This window comes from Echiichthys vipera, assembly GCF_963691815.1.
Source record: "Echiichthys vipera genome assembly, chromosome: X".
Classification (NCBI taxonomy): Eukaryota; Metazoa; Chordata; class Actinopteri; order Perciformes; family Trachinidae; genus Echiichthys; species Echiichthys vipera.
Window position 1 is genome coordinate 20743460 of NC_139825.1, and position 21936 is coordinate 20765395.

General features: G+C 39.5%; 1 protein-coding gene across 1 annotated transcript; it reads left to right on the forward strand.

Moving 5' to 3' along the window:
* Positions 1-3259: 3259 nt before the first annotated feature.
* Positions 3260-20686, forward strand: LOC310966050 (dual specificity calcium/calmodulin-dependent 3',5'-cyclic nucleotide phosphodiesterase 1B-like; the record flags this gene model as incomplete). Its single annotated transcript, XM_083939847.1, has 14 exons — positions 3260-3339; positions 5393-5506; positions 6192-6374; positions 6827-6893; positions 7027-7143; positions 7518-7658; positions 8377-8477; positions 11110-11235; positions 13218-13319; positions 13546-13666; positions 16630-16711; positions 16829-16946; positions 17185-17321; positions 20589-20686. The coding sequence occupies exons 1-14, from the start codon at positions 3290-3292 to the stop codon at positions 20684-20686; spliced, it is 1557 nt and encodes a 518-aa protein (XP_083795973.1). The 5' UTR covers positions 3260-3289.
* Between the last annotated feature and the right edge of the window lie 1250 nt (positions 20687-21936).

Genomic DNA, 21936 nt, shown 5'->3' on the forward strand with positions numbered 1-21936 from the left:
CTAATTATATACTTTTATTTATATATATACGTATATATGTGTGTGTGTGTGTGTGTGTGTGTGTGTGTGTGTGTGTGTGTGTGTGTTTCAAGGCTTTGCGTGCAAATGTGCGATGTTTCCTTGTAGCTCCACAGTGGATCCTGACTCCAGACCCTGAGGACAGTTAATGGTGGAAACTCTGGTCCTGATATAAAGACTCTTTGCAGATTGTGTTGGTGACACAGAGTCTCTCCTGCTGACACTGAGGATTACACACACACATGCATGCACACACATACACACACACCCACACACACACACACACACACACACACACACACACACACACACACACACACACACACACACACTGCAAAAATAGTATACATACACAGAGGAAAAGACTAGAAGTATCTGAGAGTGTAAACACAGAGCAGCATAAATTAACATAGACTACAGGCCTATATACACACACATTCAAACAGAGGACACATGCTGGATTTACAGTAACACACAGAGGCACAAAGCTCATTCTGTATCTCTGTAACATTTTTAATCACACACATGGTCTTCAGCAGCGTTCAGAGCTGCAGGTCATGACACCAACTTGCAAGATACACAGAGTAACTGATAGACATCTCAGTCTTTTGCAATGGAGGACCACACTGGGACGGTAAGACTGCCTTTAATGGTTTATTTAAACTTACTCTACACAGTACACTCGGGTTTTTGTGGACCATAAATCTGTAGAAGAGTTACATTTGTTTATTTAGTGAATGGTGTGTATTTTCTTTTGCAACATGCAGTCATACTTTGTATGCTTCTCATCAATAGTATGCTAACTAATATACAGTACTTGTACAGTACAGTGTTTTATTTTCACATTCAGTTCAAGGATCCTAAACGGTTGGTAAGTAAGTAAAAAATTACCATACCATTGCTTCTTTACTAGCAATGTGTGCAATTTAAGATAGAAAGAAAAAGGCGGGAAGCAAACAAAGTGCAGTAGTAAACTGCATTGATGTGTTACGTGATTAAAGGGTAATTTCACCCAAATGATCAAACTAATTTAGCCCTACTGATGTTAGGGCATTGACATTTTTGGGTTTAATTTGCCCAGGCTTTGAGATACCTGTATTGGTTTTCTATGTTCAAACCATTTACAATGGAGATGAATGGAATTGTATGTATGGTGCTCAAAGCCTTAAAAAAATCACATTAAAACATGATAGGGACTCTATAAGGCTTTAGGCACAGCAGTGCTTGGACCTAAATTGTAACACCAGGATTGTAACATGTTCACAATGATAACACTTCCATGTTGTTTACCTTATTCACCATCTTAGTTTAGTGTTTTAACATGCTAATGTTTGCTAATTAGCATGTTAAAAATACAACGGGTGCTGATGGGAATGTCATTAGCATTGCAAACATTTGGAAATAAGTCAAACTATAGGACACATTTTTAAATAAAATGGCCCTGATGATGGGGTTAGAGGGATTATAAGGGGACCATCAAAGTTCTTACAGTTCATCTTGATATACACATATGTCCGTCATAAATTTCATGGCAAACCATCCAACAGTGATACTGGTGGACTGTCCAAACGACATTGTTTCACTGCTAATTAATGTGTCATGACCTTGTTACTCTGTATGATCCATGTGACACACAGTCGATAAACTTGAGATAATAAAGCTTTGACCCTTTGACCATCGTAGTCAGCCAAAAGCCCTTTGACTTGGGTAAAATCTATTTGATTTCAGTCTTTTGTGCTCCTCAGCACCCCCGGTCTCTTGACCATCTAGTTCCCAGGCAGAGACACGTCACATGTAGATTTGATTTATGTTGTCACAGAGTCAGATTTCTCTCTCTGAAGTGTACATCGTAGTGAGTTATAATTGGCTCATGTCACTGAGTGGACAGAGAGAGATCAGAGGTTTCGTCATCATCAGAGGGAGACGGATGGACAAATAGAGCGAAACAAAATAAAACAATTTAGAGTTTGAAGCGAGAGGCTGACAAGCACACAAAGGCATTAGTTGTGAGTTTTGCAAGTGACATTAGATTAATTACTCTTCTGTAGTCTTTTAATTTACATTTTTAGCTGCCATCACAGTATAATTATTGCTTTTTTTACAGGTCGACTGTCCCCCATTGCTTTTGGTAATAACAGAACAGCTCAAAGTGACACAGGAGATGGAGAATCATATATTGCAATGTTACTTCTCTCCATTTTTGTAATATGTTGAGCCATGTCAAAGAGCATGGGAGCAGGAGAGTCAGTCTGACCCGGCAGCCAAAGCAGGACAAGCAAGGAGGGAGGCGGACTGGGCAGCAGGCAGGGGTTTTCCCATGTTGTCGCACAGCTCTCACAATACTCTATAAATAAAGACTAGTAAAGTATTTCAGACCTAGAACTAGAAATGTGTTTAAGGATGCCTTTCATTGTCTTGCATGATCTTGTTTGTGTGCTTTCCTTTTTTGGTGTCTCCGTGGACAGACAACTTCATTTTCTCTTCTCTGCACATTTATTGTCACTACAGGTTTTGTTATCTTGTAGAAAATAAAGCTGCTAAGACCATATTTGAACCATATTTGTTTCATTTTTGCATAATAAATTCTGTGAATCAACTTCAGCAGTGAAAAAACGATGCAACCTGTTAAAGCAGCCAAAAGAGAACAGTGAGAACAGCATTCAGCTTATTGGGATGCTGTGGGCGACTTTTGAGGACAAGCTTTGTTTATGTGTTTTGGTTTGGGGGACTTTGGTTCAGTGAAAGACTCTCTGTGTGTAGTTCCCTAATTTGCGGCTGCGGTGGAAAATTCTCATTGGGGATTTGAGTAAACGCGGCTTGAAAGCCTCGCAGTCAACACTTCATCAGTGAGTGAGGTCAACTCACTCACACTTCACACGAGTGTACACATATACACAAACACTCACTCACTGACAAAGGCACGGACATACACATACACACACACACACACACACACACACACACACACACACACACACACACACACACACACACACACACACACACACACACACACACACACACACACACTCTGACACAGTTTGGGCCTGCCTAACCAATCAGAGTTAAGTGGAGTAGGTCCCCCAGAAGTGGGTGGGAGAGATGTTGAAACAGAAGTCTTTCTCAGGACACACAAAGTTTGCATTGGTGGTTTGGGGAACTTTTCAGCTTACAACTTTTCTGCAACAATATTTCCATTTTCGAGCTGTTATTGTTTTTTATTTTTTTTTATTGAACTCTAGGATCTATTAGAACACAGTTTGAGTGTGGAATGGCTGATCTGGTGCGAATCCGTAAACGACTGCAGATCCCCATCTCTAGGTAAGACAGGGGATTAAGATTAGTAAAGATGATAGCATAGTTAGTTACCCATATGTTCAGCCTTTCTGTGACTGCAGAAATTAGGTTGGAGGACTTTACCAACTATGCTACATCTTTAAACTGATCATGATTTATCTATGTTGGGGGTAGTAAGGCTGTGATGTTTTGTCTTGTTTTGCAGCGATGGAAATATGTGAGTAAAAAATACACTCTTTACAGCTCAATGATCAGTGATAATGCAGCAGCCCGCAGCGATATGACACAATTTATATCTGCAGATCACTGCAAAAAAAAACACTGAGAAGTTTATCCTTACCTTAAAAAGTCTTCTTATAAAAAGACTGTTGCTCTCCTTAACTTGCAGGAGATTTGAAATATTTCATGTATTCGTCAAGATTTTCTCCAACTATTTTTTAGCATCATGAAAGCAAACACTTTCCAAGTGGTGATGTATGCACTCATCTCACCCATGCTTTTAATGTGGGAGCAAAACGTTTTGCAGAGATGATCGGTCATGTGGTTTTGTTTTGGTTAACACATTGATGTATACATAAGTGTCTGCAGAGTTCAGAGCTTGAAAGTTTGTTTGGTGTTTTTAAGTTATTTTTTGTCATACATTCACACAGTCCTTATGTCATGATTGTAAATATTTAAAGTTTCAGTTCATAGCACTTTTATGGTTGGATGAGATATGATCTGATGTGGGTTTAAGTTTTGGTTGCTTCTTTTTTCCTCGATAAAATCTGCACAGACAGAAATCTATTTAGAGATTTGTGCTGACAAAGCTGTTACCATTCAAACTCTTCCACACTGCTGTGCACCTAGTAAGGATGACACTATGCAGTGTGTAGATTCAACAAAACCTAAGCCAAAGGAGGATTTGTCATTTCTCTCTATAAACACAGTTTCACGAGTGCACTTGACAAATCATTTCCTGTAAACGTCCTGTCAGAGGCTCTTCTAGTGCGCACAGTTGAAACAAAAAAGACTGTGTTATCATGGAAGATTACTTGAGATTGAAAGTGAGCGGTGGCATTCAGATGCATGCTATTTTTATGACTCAACAGCTTTTGAAAGCCTTTGCCAGCGTGATAAACACTTGAAAAGCTGTGAGTGTCTCATCCCCAGGAGTTGGCCCCGCACCGTGGCCTGGCGCAGTTTGAACATAATCGTTGTGGTCATGGCAGTAAGCGTAGCACACCGAAATGTTTTAGAGAAATCATCTGTGGCACAAATGTGTTATCAGATCAAATTAATCTCTTTCAAATGGCCACAGAGAAAAGAAAATCCAATCAAAGTAGAAAGATTACACGTCTATAAACTGAGGGAGAGTTTTCATCAGAGCTCTATTAAAGCTTTTGGATTTATTACCAGGATTAATTTACATTAAAGCGCTGCAGATGGGTAACACTGTAGATGAAATGCGCTCCAAGCATTTGCTATTTATTACACTGCAGTAGATTAATGCTGTCCCACCAGTTCCCTATCGTAATTTGATTAAAAGTTTCAAATTGAGCAACAGGTTCTCAGACAAGATCAGAATGGGGCCAAGACTTGAAAACTCAAAACATAATTCTTCATGGAGCCAACTTTGACGTTACGTAAGAGCTCAACCATGGGAAGTTTTCCTCTCATGGAAAATTTGGCACTAATGATGTCCTTTTGCCACTGGATAGCTTTGGACAGCTTGGCATTTAAATCACTTCTAAGTGAACTTTTTTCCTTTCAGAAGGATTTCTAAACCCGTTACTCCTTGAACCTTGTTTCACTCAAGACAGTGACAAGTGCTGTCAAATTATAGAGCTGTGTTTAGAAAGCTTGTATCACACAAAGTTCCCATTTTGTTCAAACTGAGCTTTCCTTTATTGCTGTACCCAGTTTGAAGACTTTGATGGTAAGCTGTTATAACTTTCTATAATTTTTGCATTGCTGTTACCGTTCAGCATTTGCTGTTTTGAGAGGTGAAAACAGCAATTCAAGTTCTTTTAAAAAGGGTCTCTACCATTGTATTTTGTTATGATCACATCAAAAATAAGTCACTGTTTCCTTTCAGGCTGAGGAGCATGCTGAAGCAGCTGGAGGAGAAAGATGTCGACTTTGAAGAAATCAAAAACAATCTGGATTTCACAGCATCGTTACTGGAGGCAGTTTACCTTGATGGATCAAGGTAGGGCATACAGTAGAAGAATAATATGACATGGACATGTTCTTCTAAGTTGTCTTCTGAGTTTTTATACCAGCTTTTTATTATCAATAATAACCTTGAACTTGTATTGTAAAGGCCCCAAAATGTCCAAAAAGGCATAAAAATATTAGAAATACTACCAATCCATCATTGTATCTCTTCCCACTTATCGTGAACAGGGTCGCAGAGGTCTGGAGGTCTGTTCACATGGGCATGAAGTGGGATGCATCCTGGACAAGTCACAGGGCAAACACATACTGTATCAGACAACCATTCACCCTTGGAGAAAACCCATGTACCCATGTTATTTTTTATTTATTTGAAAAAGTATTCACTGAAAAATGAAAGTTTTAGACTGCTTTCATTTGCCTGAGGACCTCAAATCATTGAGATTTCAGGAACACCATGAGTTTGCATCAAAGTCACATGACTGTAGCAGAGAGTATGTCACTACTAAACACTACATGTCCAGTAGTACTGGACCTTACACTACATGGGCACTACTTTTTCTCAAATTATTTCAATCAATTCAGACACTCAAATAAAATGGTTTTTAAATATAGTAAATCCCGAAAAGGGAGTTATTTTGAATCCGCACAGTGTTTGACCCTGTATTCATCTGTGACTCACTACAACTCTTTGTGTGTATGTGTGTTGTCTCTTTTAGGCAGTGTCTGGAGTCTGAGGATGACCTTCAGCAGCTGCAGTCAGACGGTGTGCCTGCAGAGGTCACTGATTGGCTGGCGTCCACCTTCACCCAGAGGGTTCGGCGGCCGGTACGGCGCTCAGATGAAAAACCCAAGTTCCGCAGCATTGTGCATGCAGTGCAGGCTGGGATATTTGTGGAGAGGTAAAACATCTCATAGGTTAATTTTATCTCTATTTCAGCATAACAAGGCTATGCTTTTTTTTTATTCAAGGCCTGTATGATTCATCAGGATGTTTAAGTCTGTAACAAACAGAGACAGTCATACAGCTATATGTTTTATTTATGAGACTTAAACACATAAAATAAGGAAACTATAATCTCATACTATAAAACTCCCCTGTAAATGACTGATCTCCACGCCTGTACTATAACTCTAATATAAGCTCACGTAGTGTTCTTACTATTATAGCCACAGAAAACACAGACAGCTCACTGGACTGTGAAACATTAACCTCCTTTTCTCTTTAAAACATCCTTCCAAAGGGGACAGGGACTTTGGAGGATTTATATAAACAGCTCCTGAGACGATTTTGCTGCACAGTGTCAACATCTGAACTTTAACTGAACTCAACATAAACATTGCATTATTTCAGGATGTTCAAGAGGGCCTACACGGCAGCTATGCCAGACCAACCTGCAGCGGTCGTAAACTGCCTCAGGGTAAGCCTCCACTAATCATAAATCTCCACCGGCGTCATGTGTTTGTGTAATAAATCGGACATCACAAAAGGGGTCTTATACACCCCGCAAGTATGCATCAATAACGCAGTCACTTTCCCCTCCTTCTCCTCAGGATGTTGACCGTTGGAGCTTTGACGTGTTTGCTCTGAACTCAGCCAGCTCTGATCATGCTCTACAAACTCTGTTCTTTGAGCTGATCACCAGATATGGCCTAAACAGCCGTTTTAAGGTCTTTTAACTTTGGATTTTATTGCGTACTACACATAGTACACAAAATGTTCTGATAGACATGCAAGAATGTCATTGCTTTAGATGACAAATCTTACAGTAATATAATCATTACTGCCCTTCTAACCTCTGCTTTTGTGGGAAATGTGTGTTGTTATTGCAGATATAATCAGACATATGGGTTTTATTATCAATTTGGAACAATGGGCATTATGTGTTAAAATCACATGCATCATACCATGAGCCCTGTCACTCCTAGCCAGGACTTTATTGCAACATTCAGGCTGTTTTAGCGTTTATGTTGACACATACTTTGTGAACCTTGGATTTTCAAACATGACTTTGTCTTTAATGATTATGTTATGCACTTTGCAGATCCCCATCTCGTACCTGACAGAGTTCCTGTCTGCACTGGAGAGAGGATATTGCAAAAACAGCAACCCCTACCACAGCCACGTTCATGCTGCTGATGTGACTCAGACGCTGCACTGCCTGCTGCTGCGCTCTGGACTTGTGGTACACTAGGTTCACTTCATTACTCTTCTCTTATTTTAAGTGCTGCATCCCATTTCTAACGGATGAGACTGGTGTTTTTGCATATTGTCCTAATTGTCAACATATCCAATGAAAAGACCAAAACCAACAATGTGTTAGCCTGCTTTGCAAGCTTTCTCCCAACACATTTTCAGTGTCAGATTGAGGCGACTGTGTTCAACAGTTTCTTGACAACTACAGTATCTGTCACTTTTCATGTGAACAACTGAGTGCAACAGTATGAATGTCTTCCAGGAGAGACTGTTTACAATTGTGCACTATAATTTTAAGCTATATTGCGTCTCCCATCTCCGTGGTGATACACTTTTCACTCCGCCTTTATTAATTGCACCTTTCCTACAGAATATGTATCTCAAAGTACTTTACAATAAAGTGAAGAAACAAGAGAATAAATTAAAACAGGCAGATTAAAATCAGTGCAAATATAAAACCAAGCAATGGAAAATTAACAAACAAAAGAGGCAGTACATAGCAAGAACAGGTAGTAGTAAAATCCTAATGGTAAAATTAATTAATTGTTGGTTTTGGTCTTTTCATATGATTTGTTGAAAATAAGAAAAGAAGCCTTATTCTTTACATTGAAATTATTCAAGAATATAGTAACAGTACAGTATGTGCACCATGCTACACATACAGAATGGTTTTATATTGATGTGCTATGTCTTTTGCATCTATCAAGCACTGGCTGACAGAGCTTGAGGTGATGGCATCCCTATTTGCTGCTGCCATCCATGACTATGAACACACAGGAACCACAAACAACTTTCACATCCACACAAAGTAAGCTCTTTTTCTAAAATATACTTACCCTGTCTTATAAACGCCAGTTATATATGCCGCATCCTGTTGACTTTTGTAAAATAGTAGGATATATAGGGAAGGAATAGTAAGGTAGTGTTTCTTAGATGCACTTTTAGAAAGAGGGAATGAGAGAGAGAGCCCTCTAAGCAAACACATCTTCATGGAGGGAACGCAGTATTTTTAGACGTTGATTTTCCACACAGGAGAGCTGAAGAACGCAGTCTCTTGGCACACATCATCATCATCATGGCTTATTTTGGGAGTAATAATCGACCACGATAAAAGAACATGCCTTAGCTACAGAATCTAAACAGTATCTATCTTAAAGTCGTCCACCCAAAATATATCTTCTCAGCATCCTGAAGGCTGAAAATATCAACTGTTATTACTTAACTGTTATTTCTTACTTCATGAAGAACCCTGGCTGCTTGAATTCATGTCGGCCACATTGAGTCTGTTTTCAATGCAGAAAAGAATCAAAAACATCTAAAGATACCTTTCAAAACGTCTATAGATACCTTTCAAACCACTCCTGCAGCAGAATGCACTCCACGGTTCATCTTAAAACACTGAACATTTCTCCAAATACAACTAAATAAACAGTTTCATGTTGTGTAGCATTGGGCTTCTCAAAGCTTTGAAGATGCAGTTGATTATGTGGATAATGCTGCAGGACTAAACTGGATTTCATTTGAAGTTTCTGTGTGTAAAAGGGAAAATAATTCCCAAAAGAGTTAACAATTTGTTACCGTTAGGCTCGATCCCTTGGGTAGTTTAGCTCCCTATAAGTTCATAAAAAGAAACTGATGTGTGATTGAAAATGTATATAAACATTCCTCCGCAGAAGGAGACAATGTTCAACTGATACATTTCCAAATAAGTTATTAATTGCAATTTATTCCTGGCACAAATCTTTTAGTCTCTGTCTCTGTCCTACGTTATATAATCTATTTTGGATAATTATATGTTCCTGTACTTGTCTTCACTTGTTCTGTTATCATAGGATAACAAATTAATTATCAATATATATATTTGTTTGGTTTAAAGTTGTACTCCATAAGACTTCATCTATTTAATTGTCTTCTAAGTCACTATCTATCCAAGGGTGAGTTAAAACAATGGGGATTGATCATATGACACACTAATCAAAGAGCTTCTACTTGCCTTGTATCCAATCTACGTGTCTGTGGCGACATTTCCTCCCTAGATGTATACAAGCCGCTATGTTAATGATGCTGCTGACAGCGGTTGGTCTGCTGCTTGAGATCATCACTAACGGTGATTCTGCGTTCACTTGTAATCGGAAATCGGGAACTTCTAACTACTGAGTCAGGCTTGCAGTAAGGGCAGAAGTCTAAAAGGAACATATGTGTGTATGTAATGATTCAAGCGGGTAACATATAGGGGACGGACCAAAAGCAGAGAGGTGAATGTGTTTCAATAAAGTTAACAAAAAAGCAAAAAAAAAAAAACACACATAGTGACCATGAATGTGACAAGATGGAGGCTCTGAAAGAACAAGTTCACCTGCAGTTACATCTTACTGCCAAAGAGGCCGCTAGAAACAACCTATCTCAATTCTTACGGAGTACATCTTTAAATGGAGCAGTTCAACAAGTCCTTGTAAACTCAACACAAATCAGTTAAGATGAGATATGGTGGTTATAGTAACATTTTTAATGCTAAAAATGTGCAACAAGACTTATGTTTTCAGCATAAAGCACACCAGCTTCAGAGTGAGAGGTGGTGGTTAAATTGCCTGCACCCTGGCTAACAGCTGTTTCTCATAGGATGGACAGGTTGTGGTTGTTGCTAATGCCATATTTTCACAGCACATATGAAAACATATTATATCATAGAAACCACCACACATCCTACTAAACATCATTGAAGACAAGATAGATTTTTCATCATTCATGGTTCAGTTTGTTTCAATGTTGTTTCCAATGTCTCCTCCCTCAGGGGGTGGGGAACTCTTTTCAGTTAATTTAGTTTTTTACCAGGAAATAAATGTATTTTTTTTTATTACGGATCTGTAAATTAAAGTGTTAATCAAGGTTTTTTTCCCCATCGTGAAATGTTGCGATTATTAAAAAACATTGTAATCATCATGATTTCAAACTGACTGTGGCTACTCTCTCTGTGAAAGATACAACTAATGTTTAACAGCCCCCAAAATACCCTTTAAACGCACAGCTAAATGTTTTCTTTGAAGACATTTTCACAAGTGTTTTATTTTATGTTTGGTTTAACAAAATAATCACTAATTGGAAAACTTTTCACAAAGTACTTATTTTTACCCATTTGAAGAAAGTAGGTTATGCAAATGAGTGGCCGCAGAATGCTTGATTGAGAAATTAGTTAATTAACTTGTTATACTGGGTCATTAGTACCCACATGGTGCCAGTTTTCATCATATTCCCCTCTTCTGTACTTCAAATCCATCATTACAGACTTTCAATAATAGTGCTTAAATTACTCCCTGAGGACTATTTTTATCTCACTCTCACCTCCTCCTCCCTTCACCACTACAGAACCGTACAACTACACATAAATGCATACTCACACTCTGTAAACTCTTTTTCTTCTCTGTCCTCTCCTCTCTTGCCAGGTCAGAGTATGCATTAATTTACAATGACCGGTCAGTACAGGAGAGCCATCACCTGAGTGCAGCGTTTCGCCTGCTGCAGGACGACCAAATGAACATCTTCACTAATCTGACAAGAGAGGAATGGATGTAAGACAACACTATTTTTACCGACTTAAATTGTTTGGATTACTGTTGTTTCAGTGAGAGACACAGTCAAGGAACAGACCATTTATTGAAAATAGTTTCACAGTTTTGGCAGAAGAGAGCTCTCAAAGACTCTAAGCAGCAACCATAGACTGCTGGGAAAGCCAACCACTACACATACATGGACATTAAATCTCAGTTAAATCAAAAAATACAGCTGGAGCATACAGCCAGTGGCGGATTAAGATGGTCAGGGGCCCCTAGGATGCTGTTTTTTTGGGCCCCCCACATTATTAAAAAACCCACTCGAACAGATAAAAAGTCTGCAACCTTGAAAAATTCTGTCAATTTAAGAATTTTCATTAGTAGATATTGGTCCCGTTGTTTTTTCAGTTGTTGTGCTTGTCTTTATCGTGCTTAGCTATCACATTTCCTGTCTGACATTTTGCGGCTGTTCTGTCTGTAACAGTAAGTGATGTATCATTTGGCGACAAAACTGACCTTATGAACCCGGCCACAGGAAGGCAGCTGATTGGGTAAATGTATCCCATATCTATCCAATCAGTGACTTAATTTTAAAAAAATGTTTCTAAGGGCCCCAACCGGAGGCAAGTTTTTTTTCCCAGTGAGTTAATTAAAAAAAATAATAAAAGAGTCTGGCCAATCCGGGGCCCCTGCACACCTGGGGATTAAGCATTAATCTGCCACTGCTCTGAATGTTATCACTCATCAGTATGGATGATATAGTTATCATTATATCTTTCTTGGTGTGAACTTGAAATATAAGTACTTGAGTAGTGTAATTGTGTGGGTGGATTTAAAATTGGTGACATATTGACAGGGCGCTGTATCTGTCCTGCATGAATTGTCCTTAAATGAGACTTTGAGTCCTTATGAGCTCCAAGTCTGCTTCTCTAGTTGACCCTGAACTCAGACCTCTTAAGACAAAATGTCTACTTCAGTATTCAATATAGGATCGATCAGGTTAATATTTCTGTTTGGTGACTCATTCACTAATCAGCAATGGAAGAGTGAATGAGTCACTTTACTTCCTTCTTCAGTAACTAACAATCAGAGATTTCAGTGAGCTAAAATAATTGTGTTATATCATTTACTTTGACAATGTGATATGTTATACATAAATAATGAACTATAGCTGATGAATATTGACGTCAGATCATTTTCTCCCCAACAGTTTATCTCTCAACTCAACTTTATTTATAGTGCATCTTTCATACAATCATGCAGCCCAAAGTGCAAGCGTTGTTTTTCTAGCCGAAAGGTGCTGGCAGGTCTCTGGGGAGCTGCCTGTGCGTTAACCGCAGTGACATTAGTTAGGTAGCTATGCTTAACTCTACGATATCAGGGGGTTGACTCCACAGCTAACAACAAGCTTACAAGGCTTAGGTATGGAGATGCACGTTGCTGCGTCCTGCATCTTCTCTTTAGGAGAAAAATACTCTCTCTCTTCTCTGGGAAGATTTGAAAAAAAGATGCTGTGGCTAAGAAAAAAAATGTATGTGGACATGGGCCCTAAAACAAAACATAAGAGAAAGGGCAACAATAAATGCAATTTTTCAAGATTAAAAATGAACCGCAAGCGCTAAAGATTCTACATATCCAACCTTTAAGTAGAGCCAGGCCAAAAATATTTGGTGTAAATCTATTTCTGCTATAAAACACAGTTTTTAATGAGAAAATAGACAGTTTTTATACTCATGGAGGCTGTAGATGCTCTTAGATGCTTCATATATCACAGATATAGTATTTGACTGTTTTATTTATGGAAGTGCTCTGCAGATATCACCAAAGATAAACACCAGCAGCATACTACAGGCCTATCTAGCAGTCCGTGTTACCATGGGAACAAGAAAATTTATCAGGAAATGTAACAAGGTTACCCCATTGAGTCTGCTGGTTTTTACCCTGTGCAGTTACTTTCCATAACCAGCAAACTGTGCGTGTTTGTGTGTTTTTGTTCATAGGGAGTTGCGGTCACTTGTTATAGAGATGGTCTTGTCCACAGACATGTCCTCCCACCTTCTCCAAGTCAAAGGGATGAAATCCTGTCTACAACAACAAGAACGGTAATGCTAATTGACTGTGCTGTTTGTTCACGCTGTGGTGCACAATTAAGTGGTCATAAAATATTCAGAGCACATTCTGCTGATTGAGATATCCTGCACAAAGAGGCAGACAGGAAAATGAGTGTCACGCCGATTGGTGTCAAGTCAGCTTTTTGTTAGACATGGCTGAGTCTTACAACACAACAAAAAAAAAAAATAAAGAAGTGCATCATGCTTTCTCTGACAGGATCGACAAGCCCAAAGCACTGTCTCTGTTACTCCACACGGCTGACATAAGCCATCCATCCAAGCCCTGGGCGCTGCACTCTCGCTGGACCAAAGCCCTGATGGAGGAGTTTTTCAGGCAGGTAGGAACTCTAATAGATCTGAACTGACAATGTGACTCTTTCTTTGCTTCTCTTCTTCTTAGTTCAAGCATTAGTATTATCAGTATCATCAATATGGTCAAACACAACAGAAAATTAAAGAGAAGTTAGAGTCCAGAATCGGTAGTCTTGGTTAAAGGAATAGTTAGAAATATTAATACATTTATTTGCTTTCTTGCCGAGTTACACAAGAAGATAGACACCACTATGATACGAGGAAAGGGTCATGCATACATACATTTTATTTCCTCCGTTTTCCTTTGTTTTCCCCAGATAACAAGATCATTCATTTGATAGATAATGAATGAAATGTGATTTCCATCACACCTAACATGTCATGCCTCGTAAAGACTTCTCATATCTTGAATAACACTGTAGACAACACTTCAAGATGATTTCAGTTGGTTATTTACTGATATGAAATTAAACTGTAATCTGTATATTTATGTGCACATTGTAAAACTTCTCCCTGTGATGGTATTCGTGTTGTTGTAATATAATGAATATAATTGTTGACAATAAAGTTTGTTGTGCGAATGAGGACATCAGGCTCATTCGCGCCTTTGATAAAGATGAAGCCTTACTAACCATATTCTTAGATGATGCACACTAATGTGAACATTATCTGTAATAGAATAAATCTGTTTCAGGCTGTCAGGCCTTGACTGAAGAGATATGTGATGGTGATGGATATTCTCCTGCTCCTCTGACGTGGATACACTGAATGATGTTTCCTGCAATGATTTAATAATAATTTTCTCCAGATCTCAAATGAATTATCTCGTTATCACAGGAAACAGATCAAAATGATCTCGTTATCACGAGAAAACGTAGGAATTATCTCATTATCACAGGAAAACAGGGGAAATAAAATGTATGACTCTTTAGGGCTTCCGTAGGAGCCGGCAGCAGGTTAGCTGAGCATAAAGACTTAATAAATAGTTTGGCATATAACCACCAGTAAAACAGCAACTTGTAGAGTTTCAGGCAGTCCTCATTCACTGTTCTTATATAAATACGTGAAAAGAAACACACACGCATTTGTATCTAATCCACATATTTATTAGTGTAGAAAAAAAGAGAAAATCAGGTAATGTAGTATAAGAGTGGCAAAAAAGGTATAGAGAGGAGGGTTGAGATGGTTTTGGTTTCCCAAAACACAGAACTTTAACTTTTTTCTCATCCTAACCAAGTCATTTTGATGCATAAACTTAACTGTTGCAGTCACACAATTGATGTCGTTTCACAGTGGTAAACAGATTGTCCTATTTCGTAAGATATCATACGAATTGTTGTGCATATGTATGTTGTGCATATAAGATATACAAAGCCTTTGATGAGAATATGTTGAATATTTACACTTTGAAATTTGTATGGATTAAACAAAAGAGAAGTAATTGTGAATGTGAATTAATGATATTATCCCTGACATTATAAACTATATCTCCACATCTACTCGCTTTATGTAGTTGTAATTTCATGTGATTGTGCTGAAGAGACAGAAAACCAAGAGAATGTGAAAATGTTCACATTTTAGAAGCTTTTTGCCTGAAAATGACTTAATTGACCAATCAATGACATAATTGTTGCCAAATAAAACAGATGGCCAGGGAGATTTTCCTTGCCCCTGCCCATAGGGGAATGTTGGGTCTCTGTAAATTAAAATCACAGTATGGTTTAGACACACTCTATATAAAGAGTATTTTTAGATAAGTAATATATAAAAATTGACTTTATTTTCTAATTTTTAAACTGACCTATTCTTTTAGCTCTACTGCAGAAAAGACATAATATATCGAGGACTTCATGTGGGGACGTAGAATTAATAGAAAATATGACTTGACAGAGAATATAACAGAAAAAAGGAGGGATGCTAATATGTTGAACTTTCTTTCGTGAAAGAAAGGCTTTTGAGTTATTGTGCTGTTTTGAGTGTTTTTTTGTTAATGCCAAGTCTCATTGTGAGAGTGGATGTCTGATCTTTTTCACTGAAGTATTGTAAAGAATTACCTTCACATGATCAGGTGATTTATAGAAGTATTTCATGTCCTACATACTTCAATTATTTTTTGATGGGTTTGATAACAGCTCTAAACTTTGTAAAGGACACATCAGGGTCTGAAAAGGAGCAACGTTCAAAGGGGTTTATAACATCTGAGTGAAAGAAAACGGCATACATAGAACATCAGGTATAAAGCAAAGAGAGGAATGTCTCTTTGAAACATTTATTGATGTAGATTGCTTTCTATGGTTGAAGCCATACAAGCTCTTACAAGCTCAGATTCTATACTAGATTTCAGTCTTGAAAAAAAATCCCACAGAGAATCAATTGAGCCAGATATACCGAGCCGTTTGATCTTGTTAGACTTATTAAGACTAGTTGTTATTGATTGAAGAAGCATGATGCAGCAACTCCCCTGAATACTCGGAGGCTGATTTTGGTTTATTTTTCAGGATACATTCAGCAACAATTTTTAGAACGGTTAGCCTGATTTTTCAGCTCAGCAAGCAATGCAATCATGTAATCAGGTGTAGGAAGTGTTAACGCCTGATACTGTGAGAGGAAAACATTAATCGTGCATTCTTCCAACCTTCTTAAAACACCATTTTTTTCACACAAATGCCTACTCACTCTTGTCAGATTGACTGGAACGTGAGGCTGTACTTTGACTGAGTGGATTTCCAGTAAATGCAGCAATACATTTTTGTGTGCTGTCATCATCTCCCCTCTATTTTATACCTAGACTTGTAGAAAAAGTAGAAGGGAGGAGGTGTTGGGCAGCCCTACTCTCTTTGAAAAGGCTCTTTAATGTTTGTATGATATTCTTTGAACAATTTAAAGGTCCCGGGTGGCGTTAGTCAAATAACCTTTGAAATAGTTATTTTCAGGCGATGTGTGGGATGCCCTTTAAGATATCTTCTCTCTCTCTTTCTATCTTTGTGAGGGTGATAGAGAGGCAGAGCTCGGCCTTCCCTTCTCTCCTCTGTGTGATCGAAAAAGCACCCTGGTAGCCGAGTCTCAGATTGGTATGTCTCACATGTAGTTCCGATCCATACTTGTGTTTGGTGAAATCATGGATTCCTGTGAAATATATGACACCTTCCTCTTAATTAATTCAATCATGACAACATATTCTTTTGCAGGATTCATAGACTTTATTGTGTATCCTACATTCTCTCTGCTGACGGACATGGCTGAGAAGATTGTTATTCCTTTGGTGGAGGAGAACCCAGGTCCCCCAGACCCCTGCAACAGACACAGGTAGCAAAAAGTGCATTTTTGTTTTTATTTGGTTGGTTTGCAAATAAAGAAAGCAAATAAGCATATTTAAAATTGTGGGACTATTTCGACATTGAGATCTTTAAAAAAAGAAATGGGGCAGTAGGGGGACATTCAGGATTCTATATACTTAGAAAGGAAGGGAGGAAGGAAGAAAGGTGACTAGGAGCAACACTGGAAAAACAAGTATAGTTTTGACAGCACTGTTATTTCTTGACAGTAATCTGTGGAAGGAGAGCTCCAGAGGTCTGCAGTGGAGTCTCGCTCATATCACAGCTGAGCTGGTGAGTTTCCGCTCCACTTGGACACGACACACTGAAGACAACAAGCTCAAATGGAAAGACAGTGGCTCCAATGGTATGTTGTATATTATTTAATTTATTCATTCATGTTAATACTGTATGTGCACTGTGAGCAGTCATACCTATCATCGTAGAGCTTACCACTTTAAGGGACAGCTCAAAATTTTTGTGGGTTTGTATGAGGTACTTATTCATAATCGTATTATTTACAGTAGATGTTGGTCAACACACCCACAGTTTCAGAAACAGGCAGGAGTACTGACATGGAAGCTGAGCAATGTATTGCTGTGAATGGAGGCACCACCAAAAAATATTTTAGACACCTGAAAAAGGCCCATGTAAAAAAAATGTATTATCAGTGTATGCTATTTTAGAATATTTTCTCTGTTTTGCCTTGCTGTCTGACAGACCTGTTAAAGTTTACATGGGGGAACTTTGTTAGCTCCTTAAAAATTTTAAAACACCAAAGTCATACAATAATAAGAACAAACTAAGCAATCAAGGCTTGTGGCTCCTGCCAACTGCCATCTACTATAGTAGTCCCACTCACTCACTCATCTTCAACCGTTTATCTGGGATCAGGTCGCGGAGCAGCAGCTCTAGCAGGGGACCCCAAACTTCCCTTTCCCAGCTCTAACTGGGGGGTCCCGAAGCGTTCCCAGGCTAGTGTGGAGATGTAATCTCGCCACCTGGTCCTGGGTCTTCCCCGAGGCCTCCTCCCAGCTGGACGTGCCGGGAACACCTCCCTAGGGAGGCGCCCAGGGGGCATCCTTACCAGATGCCCGAACCACCTCAACTGGCTCCTTTCAACACAAAGGAGCAGCGGCTCTACTCCGACTCCAGCCACCTTTCTGAGAAAACCTATTTTGGCCATTTGTACCCGCGACCCCGTTCTTTCAGTCATGATCCAGCTTTCATGACCATAGGTGAGGGTAGAAACAAAGATTGACCGGTAGATCGAGTGCTTTACCTTCCGGCTCAGCTCTCTTTTTGTCACAACGGTGTGGCAGAGCGACTGCAATACCTGACCTGCTGCTCCGATTGTCCAGAAAAAACTCACGCTCCATCGTCCCCTCACTCGTGAACAAGATTCCGAGGTACTTGAACTCCTTTATTTGGGGTAAAGACTCATTCCCTACCTGGAGTAAGCAATCCACCGGAGCCATGGCCTCCAATTTAGAGGTGCTCATCCTCATCCCAGCCGTTTCACACTCGACTGCGAACCGATTCAGTAAGTGTTGAAGGTCACTGACCGAAGACGCCATCAGGATCACGTCATCTGCAAAAAGCAGAGACGAGATCCTCTGCCCACCGAACTGCAACCCCTCCCCACCACGACTACGTCTCGATATCCTGTCCATTAAAATCACAAACCAGGATTGGTGACGAAGCGCACCCCAAGCGAAGGCCAACCCCCCACTGGGAACGAATCCAACTTACTGCCGAGGATCCAGACACAGCTCTCGCTTTGAGTGTACAGAGATTAGATGGCCCACAGAAGTGACCCCCTCACCCCCATCCACCAGGATCCTTGCGAGAGTGAAGAGCTGGTGCGTTGTTCCACGTCCAGGACAGAATCCACATAGTTATACGATACTCCTGTAACTGGCACACATTCACTAGTGTTTCTTTTTGAGCAGGTGAGATTTTGAAAAGACGTGTCAACCAAGACAGCCCCTCCAAACCCAAAGCTTTTAACATTTCTGGACGAATCTCATCAATCCCTGGGGCTTTGCCACTGTGGAGTTGTTTGACTACCTCAGTGACTTCTGCCAGAGATATTGACGATTATTCTCCATCAGCCTCCAACTCTGCCTCTGCGGAAGAGGGCGTGTTAGTCGGATTAAGGAGTTCCTTAAAGTGCTCCTTCCACCGCCCGATTACCTCATCGGCTGAGTTCACCAGCGTCCCGTCCTTACTGTAAACAGCTTGGACGGTTCCCTGTTTCCCCCTCCTGAGGTGCCAAATGGTTTTCCAGAAGCACTTTGGTGCCGCCCGAAAGTCCTTCTCCATGACTTCTCCAAACTTCTCCCACACCCTCTGCTCTGCCTCTGACACGGCAGAGGCTGCAGCCCTTCGGGACCGTCAGTATCTTGCAACAACCTCCGGAGTCCTTCTTCAGTCGGACAGCTTCTCTGACCACCAGTGTCCCCAACAATGTTCGAGGGTTACCGCCTGTGGTGAAGCCTCAGTTTGACGCTCATAGCACTCTTCCACTTGTCCACATCTGAATAATCCACGAAAGCCAACTGGTAAACTTGAAATATTTTACTTAAAAAATGCAGGAAAAACTACATTAAAATAAATTGTCACAAAATGAATATGAATCGCGTCCTATACACGATATGAGTGAGAAAAAGAAGTGAGAGAGCTTAAGAGAGAGGTCAAAAACTTTACGGCTCCATTACCCGCTTGTCCTGACAAACCACAAAGTAAACGTTGCCTCCAAAACACTCACGAGAGTGACATATTAAAGGTCTTTGCAAAACAAAAATACATCTGTCCACAAATATTGTATTTACCAAAACATAAACAAATTGCTCCATTATAAGCATGCCATATGTATAAATTGTACGCTATGTACATATTCTTATTCTTAATCCTTCTAATGAACGTAAATTATTCTATCAACAAAAAATAACTGCATTTAGGCTCCTACACCGCCCCTTGAGGCAGCTAAGACTTTAAGGCCACAGCTCACCACCGCAGCTGGAATGGAAGCTTTAAACATTGCCCACTCCGGTTCAATGCCCCCAACCTCCACAGGGATGCCAGAAAAGCTCCGCCAGAGGTGTGAGTTGAAGATCTCTCGGATAGGGGCCTCCTCCAGACGTTCCCAGTTCACCTGCACTACTCGTTGGGGCTTACCTGGTCCGTCCAAAATCGCCCATCCTCTGACCCAACTCATCACCAGATGGTGATCAGTTGACAGCTCTGCCCCTCCCTTCACTCGAGTGTACAAAACATGCAGCCTCAGATCAAATGATACGATCACAAAATTTGGCCTAGGGTGCTCTGGTACCACATACACTTATGAGCATCCGTACCCATTCAACCCCATTTCAAAAAATCAATACTATCCCTTTAGCAGTCCCGGAAAAGGGTTATAGTTTAATTATTTATTTTTACTGTCATCTTTTGCAACCATTTATAATTCAAATAATTACTTTGAAAAGTTTGACAACCTTTCCTAACAGAGAATAAAATGTTGTGCTCAGTCTCCCTGATTTGATTTGTTATGCACACTTATTTCACAATGATCTCATGATTCCTGTTCAGCTTAACAAAATTTTCCAATGCCTTATCCAATCTGTTTCTCCAGGATTTTCAGATCCAAGTGTGACAAAAGGGCAGAGGTCTAGACAAGAAGAGCTGTCGGAAAAATCCCTGCAAGACCCCACTACAGATTCAAAACAGTAGAGAGGACCTAATTTATTGCGTGCTTTTTTTCATAGAATATCTATAGAAGTTAACTAAGGTTAATGCTGAGTCGCTGTTTGTAACAAAACCACAATGCCTTCTTATATAATGACGGAGGGAGCGAGAGGTGGGAGGGTGGTTTAAGGTAAACATCATCTTCCCAAGGTAAGATGCAGTATATACATAGAAAGTCTTATTCCAAGGGTAGTATACTGTGATAATTTATATGCAAAGTGTACATGCTGGCCATGTTATACAGTATTGTGCATGTTATTAATTTAATGTCCACCTAAACACTTGTAAGAAACATGTTACCTTTAATAGTTTGACCTGTACACCAATCATTTAACTATGTAATAAATGTTGAAACTGTGTGTCATATGTGATTGATTCATTATAATGTTGGCCTTGTTATGGTGGGATATTGTTGTTTTAATTAAAACATAGAAAGCATTCAACTGCATTGATTGAATTGAAACTGCTGGCCTTGCATCATTTTAACAATTATTTAATTCAGTTCCAAGTGTGCAAAACTTGCAGTGGCTTATTTGGCAAACCAATAACTTTAAAATAAGTAGATTATGTTCTGCACTATACCTAGTGCACATTTTGACTTAAAGGTCTAACTAAGTTGTACATACTCAAGTATGTAAACTCTTTTTAAAACAACTTGCAATCGTTTTAAGTAATTTGACTGTAAGAGGTGATGTTTGTTAGCCTGACTCCAGTGCCCCCTTGTCATATATGTTTTTTAACACACTTATTTCAGTTCTCTGCTCTCCCAGTTGGAGGGGCTGTAGAGCAAAGTGAGTTGCTCCAGGGTTGCCCAGAGGGTTCAGCTTCAAACCCAGTTTCTTATATTAACAATTGTCAGATATGCAGTTTTTAACTGCATCTTCAGCTTTCTTTATCTTATTTTAGGACAGTATGTACAAATGAAGCTGTCCTATGATAAAGTCAACTGGGTTTCGGTAAAACTAATGAACAGCACAAGGTCTGAAAACAGTTCTGATACTGTTAAATGTGCACTGCATACAGTGTACACACGCACATACACACACACACACTCACACACACACACACACACACACACACACACACACACACACACAGACAAGCACACACATATAGCTATATTAATGCAAAACACAAATCGTGTCCCTATACATATGTACTGTACATAGAGATATTTGTAGAAAAAAGTAAAATAAGTATTTCTTAAGGTGTAGATTATTTCATCAAGTCAATTT